This window comes from Lepidochelys kempii, chromosome 10 (assembly GCF_965140265.1).
Source record: "Lepidochelys kempii isolate rLepKem1 chromosome 10, rLepKem1.hap2, whole genome shotgun sequence".
Lineage (NCBI taxonomy): Eukaryota > Metazoa > Chordata > Testudines > Cheloniidae > Lepidochelys > Lepidochelys kempii.
Window position 1 is genome coordinate 50,833,087 of NC_133265.1, and position 16,376 is coordinate 50,849,462.

Genomic DNA, 16,376 nt, shown 5'->3' on the forward strand with positions numbered 1-16,376 from the left:
TTGGTCATTTTGGTCAGGTGCCAGCGAGGTTATCCTAGCTTCTTAACCCTTTACAGGTGAAAGGGTTTTTCCTCTGGCCAGGAGGGATTTTAAAGGTGTTTACCCTTCCCTTTATATTTATGACAGTAGCTAAATAGCAAAATCAATATTTTTTCTAGCTTTTAAAACAAGTATTAAATAAAGATATTCTCTAAAATGTTCTTGTTTGGTTACTGAATTAAACTTGATGTGGGGGTGCTGCTATAGTATGACATACTCATGTTAAAAACAGCAGTGTAGAATAGTCAGGGAGATCTTAGATTCCAGGGCACAATATGAGCATAAATTCAATCCAGCTGGTGTTACTGAAACCTGATGGGAGGGTTGTAAGATTGGAATGTGATAATCAATGGTTATAACCTCTTAGAAAGAACTGAGTGAGCAAAAGAAGAAAGGTAGTGGCACTCTTTCTCAAAAGTGGCATTACTTTGTTTCCAAGTCATTGATAATTCAGAAGAAAAATGATTTTGAATGCTTAAGGATCAATGTCCTAAGAGATAAAGCACAAGATGGAGTATTAGTTGGTGTCTGCTACAGACCACCCAATCACATGAGGGAACAGGATTACCATCTCCTTTTGCACCTATTTTTAATGTGCAGAGGGAAAAGCTGCATGATCACGGTGGACTTCAGTTTGAGTGACAAATGCTGGAAGTCTCATGCTGCTGGTACTCAAACATCCTTGGGGTTTCTAAATATTATAGCTAATAATTTCCTAACTCAAGAAGTGTTGCATCCACCACGGGGAAATTCTATATTAGACAGCATCTTGACTGATAAAGAGGAAGTGATCATAGAACATGATCACACTCATAATGTGCAAACACATTAAAGTCCAGACCAGTAATATTTATACTTGGTGCTTTAAAGGGGCAATTTCACAAAGCTGAAAACAATTATGAGCCAAATCAGCTGGATGAATTTAATCAGAAAAATATGAATGATAATTGGGAATCATTTAAGGACACTTTACTAGATGCCCAAAAAGCCACAATTCCACAATCGAGGAAGAAGAACATACTGGCTAAAAACTGACTTGAAATTGAGAGGGGAAGTGAAGGGAGCTATACAAAAATAATATATAACAAAAGGAAGAAAGGGGAAGTTAACAGTAATGAATATAAATCAAAAGCTAGGAATTGTAGAAAGATTGATAAGGGAAGCAAAGGGACACAAGGAGCAATCCATGGACAGCAGAGTTAAGGACAACAGTTTTGTTTACAAACAGAATCCTGACAATGATATTGGTCCATTACTAGATGGAAATGGTAGAATCATTATTAATAACGCAGAAAAGGCAGAAGAGTTCAATAAACATTTCTGTTTTATATTTGGGAAAAAAACAGATGATATAGTTATATCATATGAGAACACTCTTTCCATTCCACTAGTATTACAGGAGGATGTTAAACAGCAGCTACTAAAGTTAGACATTTTTAAATCAGCAGGTCTAGATAACTTGCATCTAAAAGTTTTTAAAGAACTAGATGGACCATTAATACTGATTTTTAATAAGTCTTGAAACTTCAGGAAAACTCCAGAAGACTGGAAGAAAGCTAAAGTTGTGCCAGTATTTAAAAAGGATAGACTGGATGACCCCAGTAATTATATACTTTTCAGTCTGAAAATGATCCCGCACAGAATAATGGAGCAGCTGATTCAGGAGTCTATTAATATAGAATTAAAAGAGGATAATATAATTAATATCAACCATCCTGGGTTTATGGAAAATAGATCCTGTCAAACAACTTGATATTTTTTGGATGAAATTACACGTTCAGTTGATAAAGGTAATAGTGTTGAAGTAATAGACTTAGACTTTTGTAAGATGTTTGTCTTGGAATCACACAACATTATGATTACAAAACTTGATCTATATAAAACTAACATGGCACACATTAAAAGGATTTAAAACTGGCTAACTAATAGGTCTCTAGATGTAGTTGTAAACAGGGAATCATTGAGAAGGTGTGTTTCTACTGGCATACTGCACAGATCTGTTCTTGTCCCTACGCTATTTAACATTTTTATCAATAACCTGGAATAAAACATAAAATCATCACTGAACGTTTGCAAAAGACAAAAATTGGAGGAGTGGTAAATAGTGTAAAGGACAAGTCATTGATGCAGAGTTATCTGGATCACTTGATAAAAGCTGGGTACGTGGGAACAATATACATTTTAATATGGCTCAATGTAAATGTATACATCTAGGAACAAAGAATGCAGGCCACACTTACATGATGGGGAACTCTATCCTGGGAAGCAGGATCTCTGAAGAAGATTTGCGGGAAGGGGGATGGATAATCTGCTGAACATGAGCTCCCAGTGTGGCCAAAAAGGCTAATCTGATCAGTGGAGGCATAAACAGGGGAAGCTCAAGTAGATGACAGGTGCCCTCCATACTGGGGGGATACCAGCTAAAAGGGAGGACACATGACCTCTCCTCTCCTGGCTGTTCAGCTGCTCTCCTTGGCAGCCAGACACAGGCAGCGAGTGGGACCGAACCGCTCCTGGATGCTGCCCAGGGCAGCGCAGCAGCTGTCTGGGAGAGCACCTGGTGGCAGTGGTGGTGGGCTGCCTCCCGGGCTTGGCTTCTGGGACAGTGGCTGAGCGAGTTGGAGCGTCCTTCCCCACCCCCACCCCCAACCCCAACCTTGGCATGTTCTGTGTCCAGCAGTGAGAGCCTGGCTGGGGAGGGATGGTGTCAATACCAAGAGAGAGAAAATTGCTTTTGTAGTGAGCCAGCCACTCCCAGTCCCTATTCAAGCCCAAATTGATGGTGTTAAATTTGCAAATGAATTGTAGCTCTGCAGTTTCTCTTTGAAGTCTGTATTGACACCTCCTCATCAATTATTGGGAGTGGACCACAGCCACCCTGACTGAATTGGCCTTCAGCATTGGTTCTCCACTCGTAAAGTAACTCTCTTCTCTTCATATGCCAATATATATTTATGCCTGTATCTGTAATTTTCACTCCATGCATCTGAGGAAGTGGGGTTTTTACCCATGAAAGCTTATGCCCAAATAAATCTGTTAGTCTTTAAGGTGCCACCAGACTCCGCTGTTGTTTTTATGGATACAGACTAACACGGCTACCTCTGATACTTGCGATGCACTAGGCAGCGGCCCAGGCAGCGTGGCAGGAAGAGGCTCTGGTCCCACCCCTTCTCTTCCGGCTGTGGCCCTGCCCCTTCCGCTCCCCCACTCATCCCCTTCCCCCTGCCCCACATGAATCACCTACAGTAGAGAGGTTATTTTACTGTGTTTTGTGTAGGCCTTGCTAGAGCCCTAGGCATAACTAACAGTGTGAACCAAAGGCTGTGAACCAGAGTAGGCCTGGCCTTGACAAAATAACAACACCCTACGTATTAGCTAACACCAAGTAACCACATTCCTGACCTGAGAGGATGGTGCAGGATGTCCAGAGTTCTCAAGTAACTACATAAACACATTCTTAAGAGGTGGCACAGGAACACACCAACCCCTCGTAAGATAAGGATTGGATGACAGGATAATGGTGTTTTGTTTGAACTAGCAAGTACAAGGTGTAGGGCTGGTAACTAACAACATATGGAGTGTAATACGTAACTTGTTTGTATCAGTGTATATAAGAAGTCATAGGAGAGGCATCTTTGACCGGCCTGGGGGGCAGTGTCCTGGTGCGCTGACTGAGCTGGTACCACTGTTGCAGGCATACATGTATTAGTGTCCCTGTAGCTCCTATGGGACCCTAGTACCGTGCTTTGTCAGCCGCGTGCCTTCACCACTGAACCAAACCGGTGGTCGTTCTTATGAATAACATCGAGGTCTGCTGAATTAACATGTTTCAATGTCTGCTAATGCAGCTGACATCAGAGCTCCAAGACCAGTAACAACACTGTTGGAGCAGCAACATTTCTCAGCACTTAACATTTGGCACTGCTGTGACAGCTGTTGGAATACTGTGTCCAGTTCTAGCGTCCACAATTCAAGAAGCATGTTGAAAAATTGGAGCGTGTTCAGAAAAGAACCATGAGAACGACTGAAGTATTAGAAAGCATGCCTTACAGAGACAGACTCAAGGAGCTCAATCTACTTAGCTCAAAGAGAAGGTTAAGGGGTGACTTGATTACAGACTAGAAACACCTGCATAGGGAACAAATATCTGATAACTAGCTCTTCAATCAAGAGAAGTGTAACACATCCAATGGCTGGAAGTTGAAGCTAGCCAAATTCAGACTGGAAATAAGGCATAAATTTGTAAACAGTGACCGTAATTAATCAGTGAAATAATTTACGAAGGATCATGGTAAATTTCCATCATTGGAAATTTTTAAATCAATATCAGATGACTTCTTTCAAGATATGCTCTAGGTATCATTCTGAGGAAAATTATATGGCCAATGTTATACAGGAAGTCAAATTAGTCCAGTGGTGGGCAACCTGAGGCTTGTGGGCGCCCGTCAGGGTAATCCACTGGTGGGCCGTGAGACATTTTGCTGATGTTGACCATCCGCAGGCACGGAGGCCTGCAATTTCCAGTGACCACGGTTTGCCGTTCCTGGCCAATGTGAGCTGAGGGAAGCGACAGCCAGCATGTCTCTGTGGCCCGTGCCGCTTCCCGCAGCTCCCATTGGCCAGGAACAGCGAACCGCAGCCACTGGGAGCCGCGGCTGGCTGTGCCTGTGGACAGTCAATGTAAACAAACTGTCTTGCAGTCCGCCAGTGGATTACCCTGATGGGCCGCATGCAGCCTGCTGCCCACAGGTTGCCCACCACAGGATTACACTATCACAATGGCCCCTTCTGGCTTTGGAATCTATGAATTACATTAAAAAAAAATTAAATCCAGAGACAGAACTTTGCTTCAGACCAGATGGCTGTACATTGAATAGATGTCCAATAAATAGAGTTTTATTTTAAAAAATTAAAAAACTAAAAAAGCTGTTTTATTATGCAAATATATTTAGTTGCCAATACCAACTAAGCTTAATTCTTATAATTCAGATTTATGCGTGAGTCCAAAAGTGAAAAGAATCTAGGGAGACTATTTTATTAAGAATGTGGATATTAAATGTGTGAAATCTGAATTAAAAAGGCATACACAGCTTTCAGCAAGTTTTCTTTAGAAACCAGGACTCAAATTCTTGTTTTGTATAAGTGTTTACAAACGTCATTTTGAAAAACAAAGGATGTTAGAGAGGAAGTATAGTCTTGTGGTTATAGCACAGGACTAGGAATCAGAATTATTTCAGAACTCATGTGCAACTTTGGACAAGTCATTTAATTCTTTGCCTCTTTTTCCCTAACTGAAACAATACTATATACCTGTTGCAAGGTTTATATCTGGTAAATTACAGAAGCGCAAAATAGTATTAATTCCAAATTTAAACTGATAATTGAGCTATGTCTTTAAAGTTAATAGTATTTTTCATTGAAAATGTATGAATAAAGACAAATATAGAACCATAGATTATTTTAATTTACATATTACACCAAGTGTATTAGAATAGATGGTTAATATTTGTAATTTACTCTAAAAACTCAAATTTTCAGAACACTCAAAAGAACTTAGCCTCTTAAAATCCTCTTCTGCTCATTATAGTAAGTTAAATAACCAACCACAATGCTCTAATACATAAACATCTTCACACTTTTAACACTCAGTAGTACAGTGTATAGTTTATATAGTGTTTTGCCAATTCTAAAACAATTAGCATCCAAAAGTTTTTTTAATCCCTCTAGTTCTCAGCAGTTATCTATGTACTGTATTTTGGGGGTTGGGGGGAATACAATACATGCAAGTGTTTGAAAAGGTGTGTTTGATTTTGTCCAGATTTAAAAATGAATTAGTAGGCTAACAGCTAAGCAGTAGGTATTGCACATATCCTAAAATGCCATGCTTAAATATAGGCATGATTCCTTATACTAAGTTTATAATTCTATTAAAAATGTGCCATACACACTATTTGCACGAACATAGAACTACCATGTATCTTTTAAGAATCATGTTCATAGCAGAAGTGGTACCCCACAAATATTTTATGTGTGTGTGTTTCCAATGTGGACTGGTACTATTATATTTGCCCATTTATAAATAACAGGAATAAACAACCCAAGTGATCCAATTATTGAAGCCAGAAGAAAAGTCCATAAAAACATTCGATCAAGCACCTGAGCTATAAATTTCCAGTCTTCAACAACCTAAAAAAAAAAAAAAAACCCAAGAATTACTCAATATTCTAGAACATTTACAAGTAGAGGGCCAAATCCTACAGTCCTGATTCAGGCAGAAGTCCTATTGACATTGTGATGTCAATGGGATAAGGACTGAAGAAGCAAGCCCATAGTATAAATTTTTCTATTATGCCTGTTCCATAAACATTCAAGATCTTTCTATTGTTACACTTTGAGTTAGAGTAAGGGTGTCAGACTCATTTTGGGAAGAGGGCAAAATACTTTAGTTACAGCCAAAGAATCAGGGCCTGACCCTGCAAGGTGCTGAACACTTTCAACTTCCTGGGAGATTAAAGTATTCAACACCTCAGAGGACTGGACCCTTTGGGCAATATGCTAACTTCAATCTATAGCACAATTCCCAGAGATCAGTCAGAGGCTTGTACGAATATTCAGGGTAGAATATGGCTCTTCTGTAGTAGCTATACCTACATGTAAGTAACGTTATTGTTGCATTGAGTATCACATCAGGGAAAAAATGTGCAAGGCATTTTCAGGACTACCATTTCTTTGCCATTTTTAATGAGGTTATTTGTACATGCAGTCTATCAATTTTGCGCACACAAGTGCTGTAGTGGTACCCGCAAATTAAGCACACAACTAAACATTTTCAAGTGTGGTTATTAGATTTCAGAGTTGACATGTCATTAAAATTACCTGTGGCAGTAGGCCTACAGGTTTGGAAAAAGGCAATGTAACATAAATTCCCATTAGGTAAGGTTTTCTTTGCAACCATAAGGGCCAAAAAAAAAAAAAATTAAATAAAAGCATTCTTCAGAAAAGAGCCAGATAACTACATCAAGACAGGCTCAGAATTCGACACCCAGGGTTGGAAATTTTCAATATAAAAATGAGGACATTTTTTTTACCATGGTTAGTAATAGTGTCTTTTTCTGTGTTCCCCTGTAGTAAGACGTTATCCAAGCATGGAAACAAACTTAAGAATGCTATACTAATATTTGATACATGGAAATAAGTTAGTTTGGTAAATTAAAGGCTATTCCTACATAATTATGTGATAGTTATCAATGACCATTCAATAAAAGATGTCCTTTTTAAAACAACTTTAAGATCTGCTGACTACAGAGTCTTTTTGAAGTACCTTATTACTTTAGAAAGAACAGGAGTACTTGTGGCACCTTACAGACTAACAAATTTATTAGAGTTAGTCTCTAAGGTGCCACAAGTACTCCTGTTCTTTTTGCGGATACAGACTAACATGGCTGCTACTCTGAAACCTATTACTTTAGAGTGACTCAGCAACAACAGTGAACATTTTGATGAGTAATAGTATTTTTAATTGTTTTGATAGCATTTCATTTTAGAAAAATTAATACTATTTTCCCCAAAGTTCCATAAAAGCATAATTTTGCCTTGATTTTGTACTCTTTTTAAACTAAATCAGCCAATTGTTTTTGCATTTAGTAGATAATGTTTTTTGGGGCTGAAACCAAAGAGTGAGAGAATTGTGTTTGATCAATTCTTCAATCATCTATCTAAACATAACTCAGCAAATAAGACTTTCCATTTAGTATGTGATATCCAGAAGAATACTCCACCCTTATATTTGAGTGGAAATCCATGGTCCAAGCAATTCCTACTGGGAGGAAGAAACAAAAACTAAGATCTAGAGGTGCAAAGGGGTAATGCATCTCTTGAGATCTAGGTTTGAGTTCCAGTTCAGGATACATGAGAAATGAGTTTGATGGTCTAATAGCAGAGGCCTTAAATCAGGGGTGAAAGTGAGCCGGTACTGGCCGGTACAGCATACTGGTAAGAAGCCGGTACCGGCCCGTATGCAGTCCATGTTAAAGTGCTGCTGCGGCAGTGCTTTAACATCCCTGCCTCTTTTGCCTCCCCCATCGGCGGCCCTACCAGAAGGGTCCACACCGGCAGGACCGCCAATGGGGAAGGGGCAGCAACATTAAAGCGCTGCTGCGGCAGCACTTTAAGGAGGAAAAAGAAAAGGAGGACTTGTGGCACCTTAGAGACTAACCAATTTATTAGAGCATAAGCTTTCGTGAGCTACAGAGTGAGCTGTAGCTCACGAAAGCTTATGCTCTAATAAATTGGTTAGTCTCTAAGGTGCCACAAGTCCTCCTTTTCTTTTTGCGAATACAGACTAACACGGCTGTTACTCTGAAACCTGACTTTAAGGAGGGTCCTTTACCTCGTCAGAGCTTTAAGGACCCTCAAAGTGCTGCTGAGGCAGTGCTTTAACGTTACTATCCCTCCCCCCTGCCCCCGCATTGGCAGCCCTGCCGGTAGGGACCCTACTGGCAGGGCTGCCGACTGGGGAGGCAAAAGGGGCAACAATGCTTTAATGTCATTGCCCCTTTTGCCCCCCTCGGCTGCTGACGGGGGCGGGGCAAATGGGCAGCTTCCCCAGGGTCGGTGATTTAAAAGGGCTTGGGGCTCCCGGCTGCTGCTGCCACTACCACAGCAGTGGATGGAGCCCCGGGCCCTTTTAAATCACCGCCGGAGCCCAGGGCGGCAGAGGCCAGGCAGTGCAGATGTGCTGGCTGGGGGACGCTGACCCTCCCAGCCCCGCCCCTTCTGCCTGAGGCCCCACCCCTTCCAGGGGCTGGAGCCGCCTCCGTACCGTTAATAATTTATTATTACTTTCACCCCTGCCTTAAATGGACATTTGTCCATGTCACTAAACTACCACAGTAGCCATTTCTCAAGAAGATTATAACTGGAATAGAATGGGTTTTGCAGTTTAGGAGAGAGGTACATTTTGCAGAGTTGTGTGAACTTGTATACCTCAGGTTTTTTTGATGAGCACTAAATTAATCCGCATGATTTTTAAACAGCAGTTTTGCCAACAAGTAATGGAAATTATCTCCCAGAAGACATTGTCATTATTCTCTAGCTATATCAAAGAGAAAGAGAAAGTCCAGTATGGTTAATCTGGAAGTTTTGGACAATTAGCCAATAGTTCAAACTGAGAAATTATCAGAAATCTCTCAGTATGGGTGTTATACAGAAATTGGTTTCTTTCATATCTGATGTTTGTAATTTCTTTGTGCAAGTCATCTTCACCACACAACCCTAAACTGAACAAACTTTTGGCGCCTGGTCCAATTTCAAAGGCAAGACCAAAAATTTAAATTTATATTGCCTTATATTAAGGTAAATCAAAGAAGACAGATGTGAAATCTAATATTTCTATATTATTCCTATATTGTTATACTTTATTAAAATTAAACACATTATGTATATCTTTAAAATTGAAGAGGTATGATACTGTTGGCCACAGTGAAGAAGTGTTTTCCTAAGGTAGTAACTGTTTTCAGGTTTGGGCCTTATTACTATTTATTATTTGTATGACCGTAGCACTTACTAGCATACTTCAATAGCAATATTCACAGTAGCAAAAATTCCACTTGTAGCAACTGTTAACAGGATTGGACCCACAATGAGAAATCAAATTAGTTCTGTTTTTTCTTCACTTATTGAAAGATAAGTAAAATATTTACAAGTGATCCAGCTACTAGACCAAGGCCCTGATCCTGCAGGTGCTGGGGCCTACCTAGGGGAAGCTCATTGTAGGATCAAGACCTTAGATTATGATTTTTCTCTCTTATTAGTGTTTTCCCTCACAATATATAGACTGTATTTATAAATATATATTTAAAATCAAGATATTGCACAGTATGGCAAAGAATGCAGGTGATAAAAAGGAAATTGACCCAGAGCAACTGTTGTACCCCTAGCACACATTCAGGTATGCAGTTATTTGAATATGTGGTTGCTGGATGCATAAATACACCTGCACATATTTTCCTTACAAATACCCCTTCACTTGTAGTTCAATGCAAAAAACATATGTTGGTGCAACATCACAGTTGAAAATAATTCTCCATTCACTTATTCTAGTGTAAATCTAAATCAACAAATTTACACTAGTGAAAGTGAGAGAAGAATCAGACACATAAAATACAACATTATGGTTCTGACAGTAACCATATTGTAGCCATAATACATATAGGAAATACTGTACATACAGCTATACTATATATAAAATGCATGAAGATAAGATACCAGTACAGCACCTAGCACAATGGGCCTCTGGTCTATGTCTACATCTCCTAGGCACTACAGTAATACAAATAATTAATAATAATGCATATGCACCAAGCTATTCACATAGCTCTCCCATAAGAGCAAATGTCTGGGGCAGAAGCAAATAAGCCAGCTTGCAACTAAGGCCAGACATGGGAGAGGAGGCAAGCAGGCCAGTTTTCCCAACAGGTCACCCCTGGATGGAGAAATGTTGGTAGACTCCCACACTGCCAGAAGACACTCCATGATTGTCCCATGTGGCCAGACAGCAAAGTGGATGCACTCACATTTCCAAACACGTCAATAGTGCCCTGAAAATGGTTCTTAGGTCATAGAAGAAAGAATAGTTTTTGAAAAAGGGGAAACTAAAACAGCACATTTAAGATTAATTCAACTGATGTCATTACTGTCATTACTGTCTATTAAGAAATGTATTTTTGGTGATTTAAACATATTGATTAAAATAAATCTTTTAAAATGCTCTGCCTTAGCATACTTTCATCCAAAATACACATTGGTTACCACTTAAATTTAATCCTACTATAATTTATGGTAGTACTTAGAGAAGGACTATTATAGTTCATAACAAGAATTGTTCTGGTTTGGACTTAGGACTGTAAAATTAAATTTAGTTCTATTTTTGCTGAACTGCACATAAGACAGCTTTAATGTGGTTTTCTTTTAAATTATAAAAATCAATTAAATTTAAAATGACAAAGATATCTTGTCATGTGTTAAAATTAAGAATACATACTCCCCAACAATAATGTGATAATGAAACAGTCCAGTAGCACTCTACAGGCAAATAAGATTTAGAATATTCATTCACTCTACAGTTGTAATTAACCAAACATCTCTATGGGATTTATAATTATAAGGAAATATTTTGAGAAAGACCACAACAGGCTTAACTGTAAAAGGGAGTGAGACAGATTTTGATCACCATTGCAGAAAGTGTACACTACCCATATGGAGTCTATCCAAAAATGTACTTGTTTACTGGAAGGTCTTTTTATTGCTTCCCGGAAGCAGGACATCTTGAAACAAGGCTAGCATTTCTAGCTACTTCAGGAAATAATTGGTCATTGCTATAGTAGATAAGAACAGAGACGGGTACTCTAAGCCATTGTTTAGATTTCTATTCTAATTTCTAATCTGAAAAAATGAGTGCAACATCACCACTACACACACCTCGCGAACATCATTCTCCTTCATGATATGTCTTGTAATGTATCGGATAGAATCTAGAGCTGCTTCCAAGGTGTTCCTCGATGATTCTGATCCACTGATATTGCTAGTTTCTTCTTTCTGAGGAAAGTATCTATCTACATGACTTCTCATGCAAAGTAGCTTTGGAAGTTTATGAAGAAATATCTTGCGGACCCAAGGTGCCATAGCATTGTGAGTAGAAGAGGAACGATGATGAATATTAATAGCAAAGACAGTTACCACAATGGACAATGTCACAAAAATCATAGTAAACACCAAGTACTCTCCAATAAGTGGTATAACTTTAGAAGATGATGGTATTATCTCTTCAATAACAAGAAGAAAGACAGTCAAAGACACCAGTACTGAAGTGCAGAGAGAAATTTTTTCACCTTCATTTGAAGGGAGATAAAAGACAAGGACAGTTAAAAATGAAAGTCCTATACACGGAATAATGAGAAACAGTGTGTAAAAAAGAGGCAACCGTCTAATTACAAATGAATATGTAATAAATGGATACCAGCAGCATCCATCAGTTCTCTTCCCTTTGCTCCCTGTTGCAGTTACTATTTCCCATTCTCCATTATCAAAGAAATCTCTCTTGTCAACATCATAATCTTCTAGAATAATATCAACCTGTGAGCCATCATAGGTCCAGGAACCAAATTTCATAGAGCAGTTTTGAAGGTCAAATGGAAAGAATGTAACATCTATGGTACAAGAACTTTTGTAGTTTGCTGGGGGAGTCCAAGCAACGGTCCCATCATATTTTACTACTGTTTTTGTAGATGTTCCTTCAAAGCGACCATCTGCACTGAAAGGAAAAAATATGCATATTTGGCTATGTTATTACACACATTACAACCAGATGCTTTTATTTACGGTTTCCTATTAAGTGTTACCATTCCAAAGTGTCATTCAGATGCTTATCACTCTCAGATTTTTACCTTTTGAGTGGAAATTTTGCACTTTTGTCCTCAGATCAGGACTCTATTATTTTTTAATTTAAGCTGACTGAGGAAAAGCAAAGCGTGAAAAAACATTTTTCCCATTATAACAATATTTGTGCAACTTTTCTGAACAGGTCTAGTGCCTCAGGAGAGAGGGTCAAAACTTGACTTTTGATAGGAATCGTCCCTGCTTAACAGATGTGCATATTGGTGGGCTGGTGAAAATCAATTTTACTTTAACTTAATTATGCATACAAAAAACAAACAATACACTTGGCACTTCCAAACTTTTTTGTTTTATAAATACAACAATAGGTGTTTTTACTAAACAATCAACCAGTGTTCTACGGGCACTGAGTATGCAAATATAAGGTGAGCAGAAACTTTCATTCAAAATTCAGTCTCTCCAAGTTCTATTACCTCTCCGCATAGATTTATAAGAAAGGTGAGTAAAATTTCATTTCACATCTTTGTATATTGAGTATTATATATATATGAGGATGTATATTGACAGCCTCAGCCTATTAGTTTGTATTCAGAACTGTGCACTCATTCAGGTAGGACTCTGCAGGGGCCCTAGCATAAAAGAATGCATGTTTGTGCAGGATAGTGTTCTTCTTCTGACTAGCAAACCACTTCATATGAAGGAATTAAACCATTTAAAAAAAAATCCTAGAAAATTCCATAGAAAAAGGCAATGTCAAAAAACATTAAAATTGTAAAGCAAAGCACTCAGAAGTCTGGAAATGCCAAAGGTAAGGCAGTCCATGCTTTTTTAATTCTGACACCTTATGTGCATGTATTATAATACAGTCTAATTATGTGATCACAGACTATTTATCTTCAGAACCCATGCCTCATTCTATGTGTAGAGTGGACAGTCAACGTGGCAGGGGTAGATTTATTTTCTAGAATAAGATTAAAATCTTACTTGTCATACAACACAATATCTGGAATCCAGATAGACTCTGATGGGACACGAATAGATGTTATTCCAGCATAGTCTTCAGGGTTCCACCTTAATTTTACATCTATCCATTCCTATAAACACATGATAAAAGATATTACCGCATCTACATTGTCTCTCTCATACCCTGGGACACAACTGCAACAACACTGAAAACAACTGAGTATACATGGCAGTTACTTGGGAATGAGGAAAACTGAGAAAGTTCTACAAATATAATTTAGTAAACCGTGTGTTCACTGCAGGTAGGGCAGGGGCCCTAAACTTTTCTCAAAGTCAATAAAGGTGCAGGGAAGAGTTAGAGGACTGAAGATGGTAAGTGGGATGAAAGGAGGAAACATTTTGTAACAATTTAAGGGTAACTCAGTGACAAATATGTCTAAAGATAATAACTGCATCGAAGTTTAGTTCTGGATTGTGATTATTATAACTTGAGTGCACTTCCTGCTTATGAGCTAATACCTATACGTAGGGCAGAATAAACCAACTAGATGCTTATAGCAAGCCCCTCCTCGACCTCCAGATAGATTACTGGCCATGAAATTAAAAGTCCTGAGCTTTGTTAATCAAAATAGGATAAAAAATATCTTAACAGTGTAATTTTAAAATAACTTTTTAAAAGCAATTATACAAAGCTATACTATCTTGTGTTTGTGACAGTTTCTGACTAAAAATAGGATGCTTTGTTATAGGAATTTCAAAATATATGTCTGAATATATGTAGCTTCATTTAATAAATGTATCTAAAATGTGTCACTTTTATTAGAAATTTTGTTTTTTGAGAGAGCTTTTAGATTTATTTTTTAATTATTTAACTGAATTTTTAATTCTTTCAAGTATTGTAATATGCCTTTTGTATTAAACATGCTATATAAAATAAAGATTAATATAGCTTTTAAATGAAGATCCTATAAATACACAAACACCTAATAAATTGATAACTTTACATTTTAGTCACTCAGTGGACTCTTCAGTTGACATTTGCACATACCTGTTTCAGCCAAACATTTGTTTTCATCAACTGATTTTTCTCATCCTATAAAAAATTTAAACAGCATGTTTTTATGGGAACAATGATTTTACACTGCTTATTCACGGTAACCAACTGTGGTTTTGTTCAAAGGAGGCTCATAAATTGCAATACAAATATATTAATTGAGAAGGACTCCATTTGAAAATCACGTTTGTCTATTTTTTCTAAGTACTATTGTTACAGCCACCAACTACGATTACAGTAACCAAAAGAAGTTAATGAAAAAGTGATTTCCCCTCCCCCTCACATCCAACATTGATTTACTTTGTATATTTTACAGCATTTTATGTATAGTACTACTGTTTCCCTGCAGAGTCATCAAGGAACAAAATGACTAATTAAAAATACTCCTTAAAAACATTAAGGGAGCAGAAAAAATCTTTACAGATTTTTTTTTCTGTTTAAATTCAGAATATACTTTTCAAAAGGTGCTCAATTAGGAAACATTTTTTAAATTAGTAAATTTAAAAAAATCAAGTTGACATCTTTAATGCCATGCCAGTAGATTATCTCCTCTTTTATGAAACTGACATTTTCAAGGACATTATCTTTATTTCTTCTTTTTTTGTCCAATAACTTTCCTGTATTTTATATTTATAGAACCAACAACAGAACAGATTGCTATAATTTGAAAACATATATTTTTGTATTTATTAATTGAAATTAATTTTAAACAATAGAAAACCCAATAACTCTACAAATACTAAAAGCTTTAGTTAACAAAGTTTACAGAAAACAAAAATATGTCCAAGGACCACTTATTTTCATCATTCTCTCTGTGGCCTCTGACAATTCTCTATTTTTCTTCCTTCATCTTCACTTCTCTGAGGCTCTCTCTTTCTGGGGCTTCCCTCCTCATTGCACCCTTACCTATATAAGCCTCTTTTTAAAATGTTTCATTTATTTTATATAAAGAAAATATATATATATATATGATATGCACAATTATTTAACAATAGAATATCAAGTTATTTTTCATAAGCACTTCCCTATTCCAAAAGCTTTGCTCAGTTTTTAGTTTTAAAATTATTTATCATACATACCACATCCACTAACTGAGAGATTGCAAGACCAAACTTTATTTTTATTGTGTCATTCAAGTGTTGGACTGGGCGAACCCATTTTTGATAGTCTTGAAATAAGTGTTTAAACAAACAATCTTCACTTTTAGCAATAAAAGAAGGTTCTGATACACCTACACAACGAAAGAAATATGTTTAATGTACACATATAGTGAAATACAATGTACTCATTTTCATGAACATTGGTACAATTTGATATTTAATTATATAGATTCAGGTATGTACATATAGAAATTTATTTCTCATCTAATCACCTTTTTGTCTGTGAGGGTGGTGGAGGTTAAGCCACCTACGGTTAGCTTGATAAAATTCACTGATTTTATTATTCATTACTCTTGTTAGCACCATCATACTTTCCAAATCTGAAGCCCAAAAACAGTGGATCCTTATCTCACCATCTATGAGTAACACTGGAAAAAGTGAGACATAACCAAAAAATTTTCTTGTGCCATTTTTACAAATCATCCAGGCACCAGGTAATTGGAAAAATCCTACAGAGAGTGTTTTTTAAACTAGATAATGCCTCTAAACTAACTACAGCTATTTATTTATAATAGTGTGGTTTCAAACACATTTTAACCATACTACAAAACCCTCCCCAAAATGGGCACCAGTCAATGTAAGTCTCATCCTCCCATGACGCAAACATAAAAACTGAGTCAGAAAGGAGTTGCAGCATCCTTTATAGGTGGGATGACTGACAGGTTTTTTTGCCTTCTTGCTTCAGTGGAGTAAGGTGGAAGGAATTCAGACAAAAGGAATACTTTCATCTCGTGGTTAGAACAGCATCATATAAAACATTCACTAAT

At 37.4% G+C, this 16,376-nt stretch overlaps 1 protein-coding gene across 5 annotated transcripts in view; it reads right to left on the minus strand.

Moving 5' to 3' along the window:
* Positions 1–5,582: 5,582 nt before the first annotated feature.
* CHRNA5 (cholinergic receptor nicotinic alpha 5 subunit) overlaps positions 5,583–16,376 on the minus strand; it is a 28,553-nt gene continuing 17,759 nt past the window's right edge. For 3 of the 5 annotated variants that reach the window (XM_073303532.1, XM_073303534.1, XM_073303533.1), the window contains 5 exons: positions 15,529–15,680; positions 14,444–14,488; positions 13,417–13,526; positions 11,518–12,349; positions 5,583–6,225 (listed from right to left, as the gene is read on the minus strand). In XM_073303532.1, the coding sequence (XP_073159633.1) occupies positions 6,064–6,225; positions 11,518–12,349; positions 13,417–13,526; positions 14,444–14,488; positions 15,529–15,680 (1,301 nt within the window). In that variant the 3' untranslated portion in view covers positions 5,583–6,063. Of the gene's footprint in view, positions 6,226–11,517; positions 12,350–13,416; positions 13,527–14,443; positions 14,489–15,528; positions 15,681–15,821; positions 15,978–16,376 lie in introns of all 5 variants that reach the window. The other 2 variants (XM_073303531.1, XM_073303535.1) reach the window with 2 other exon arrangements.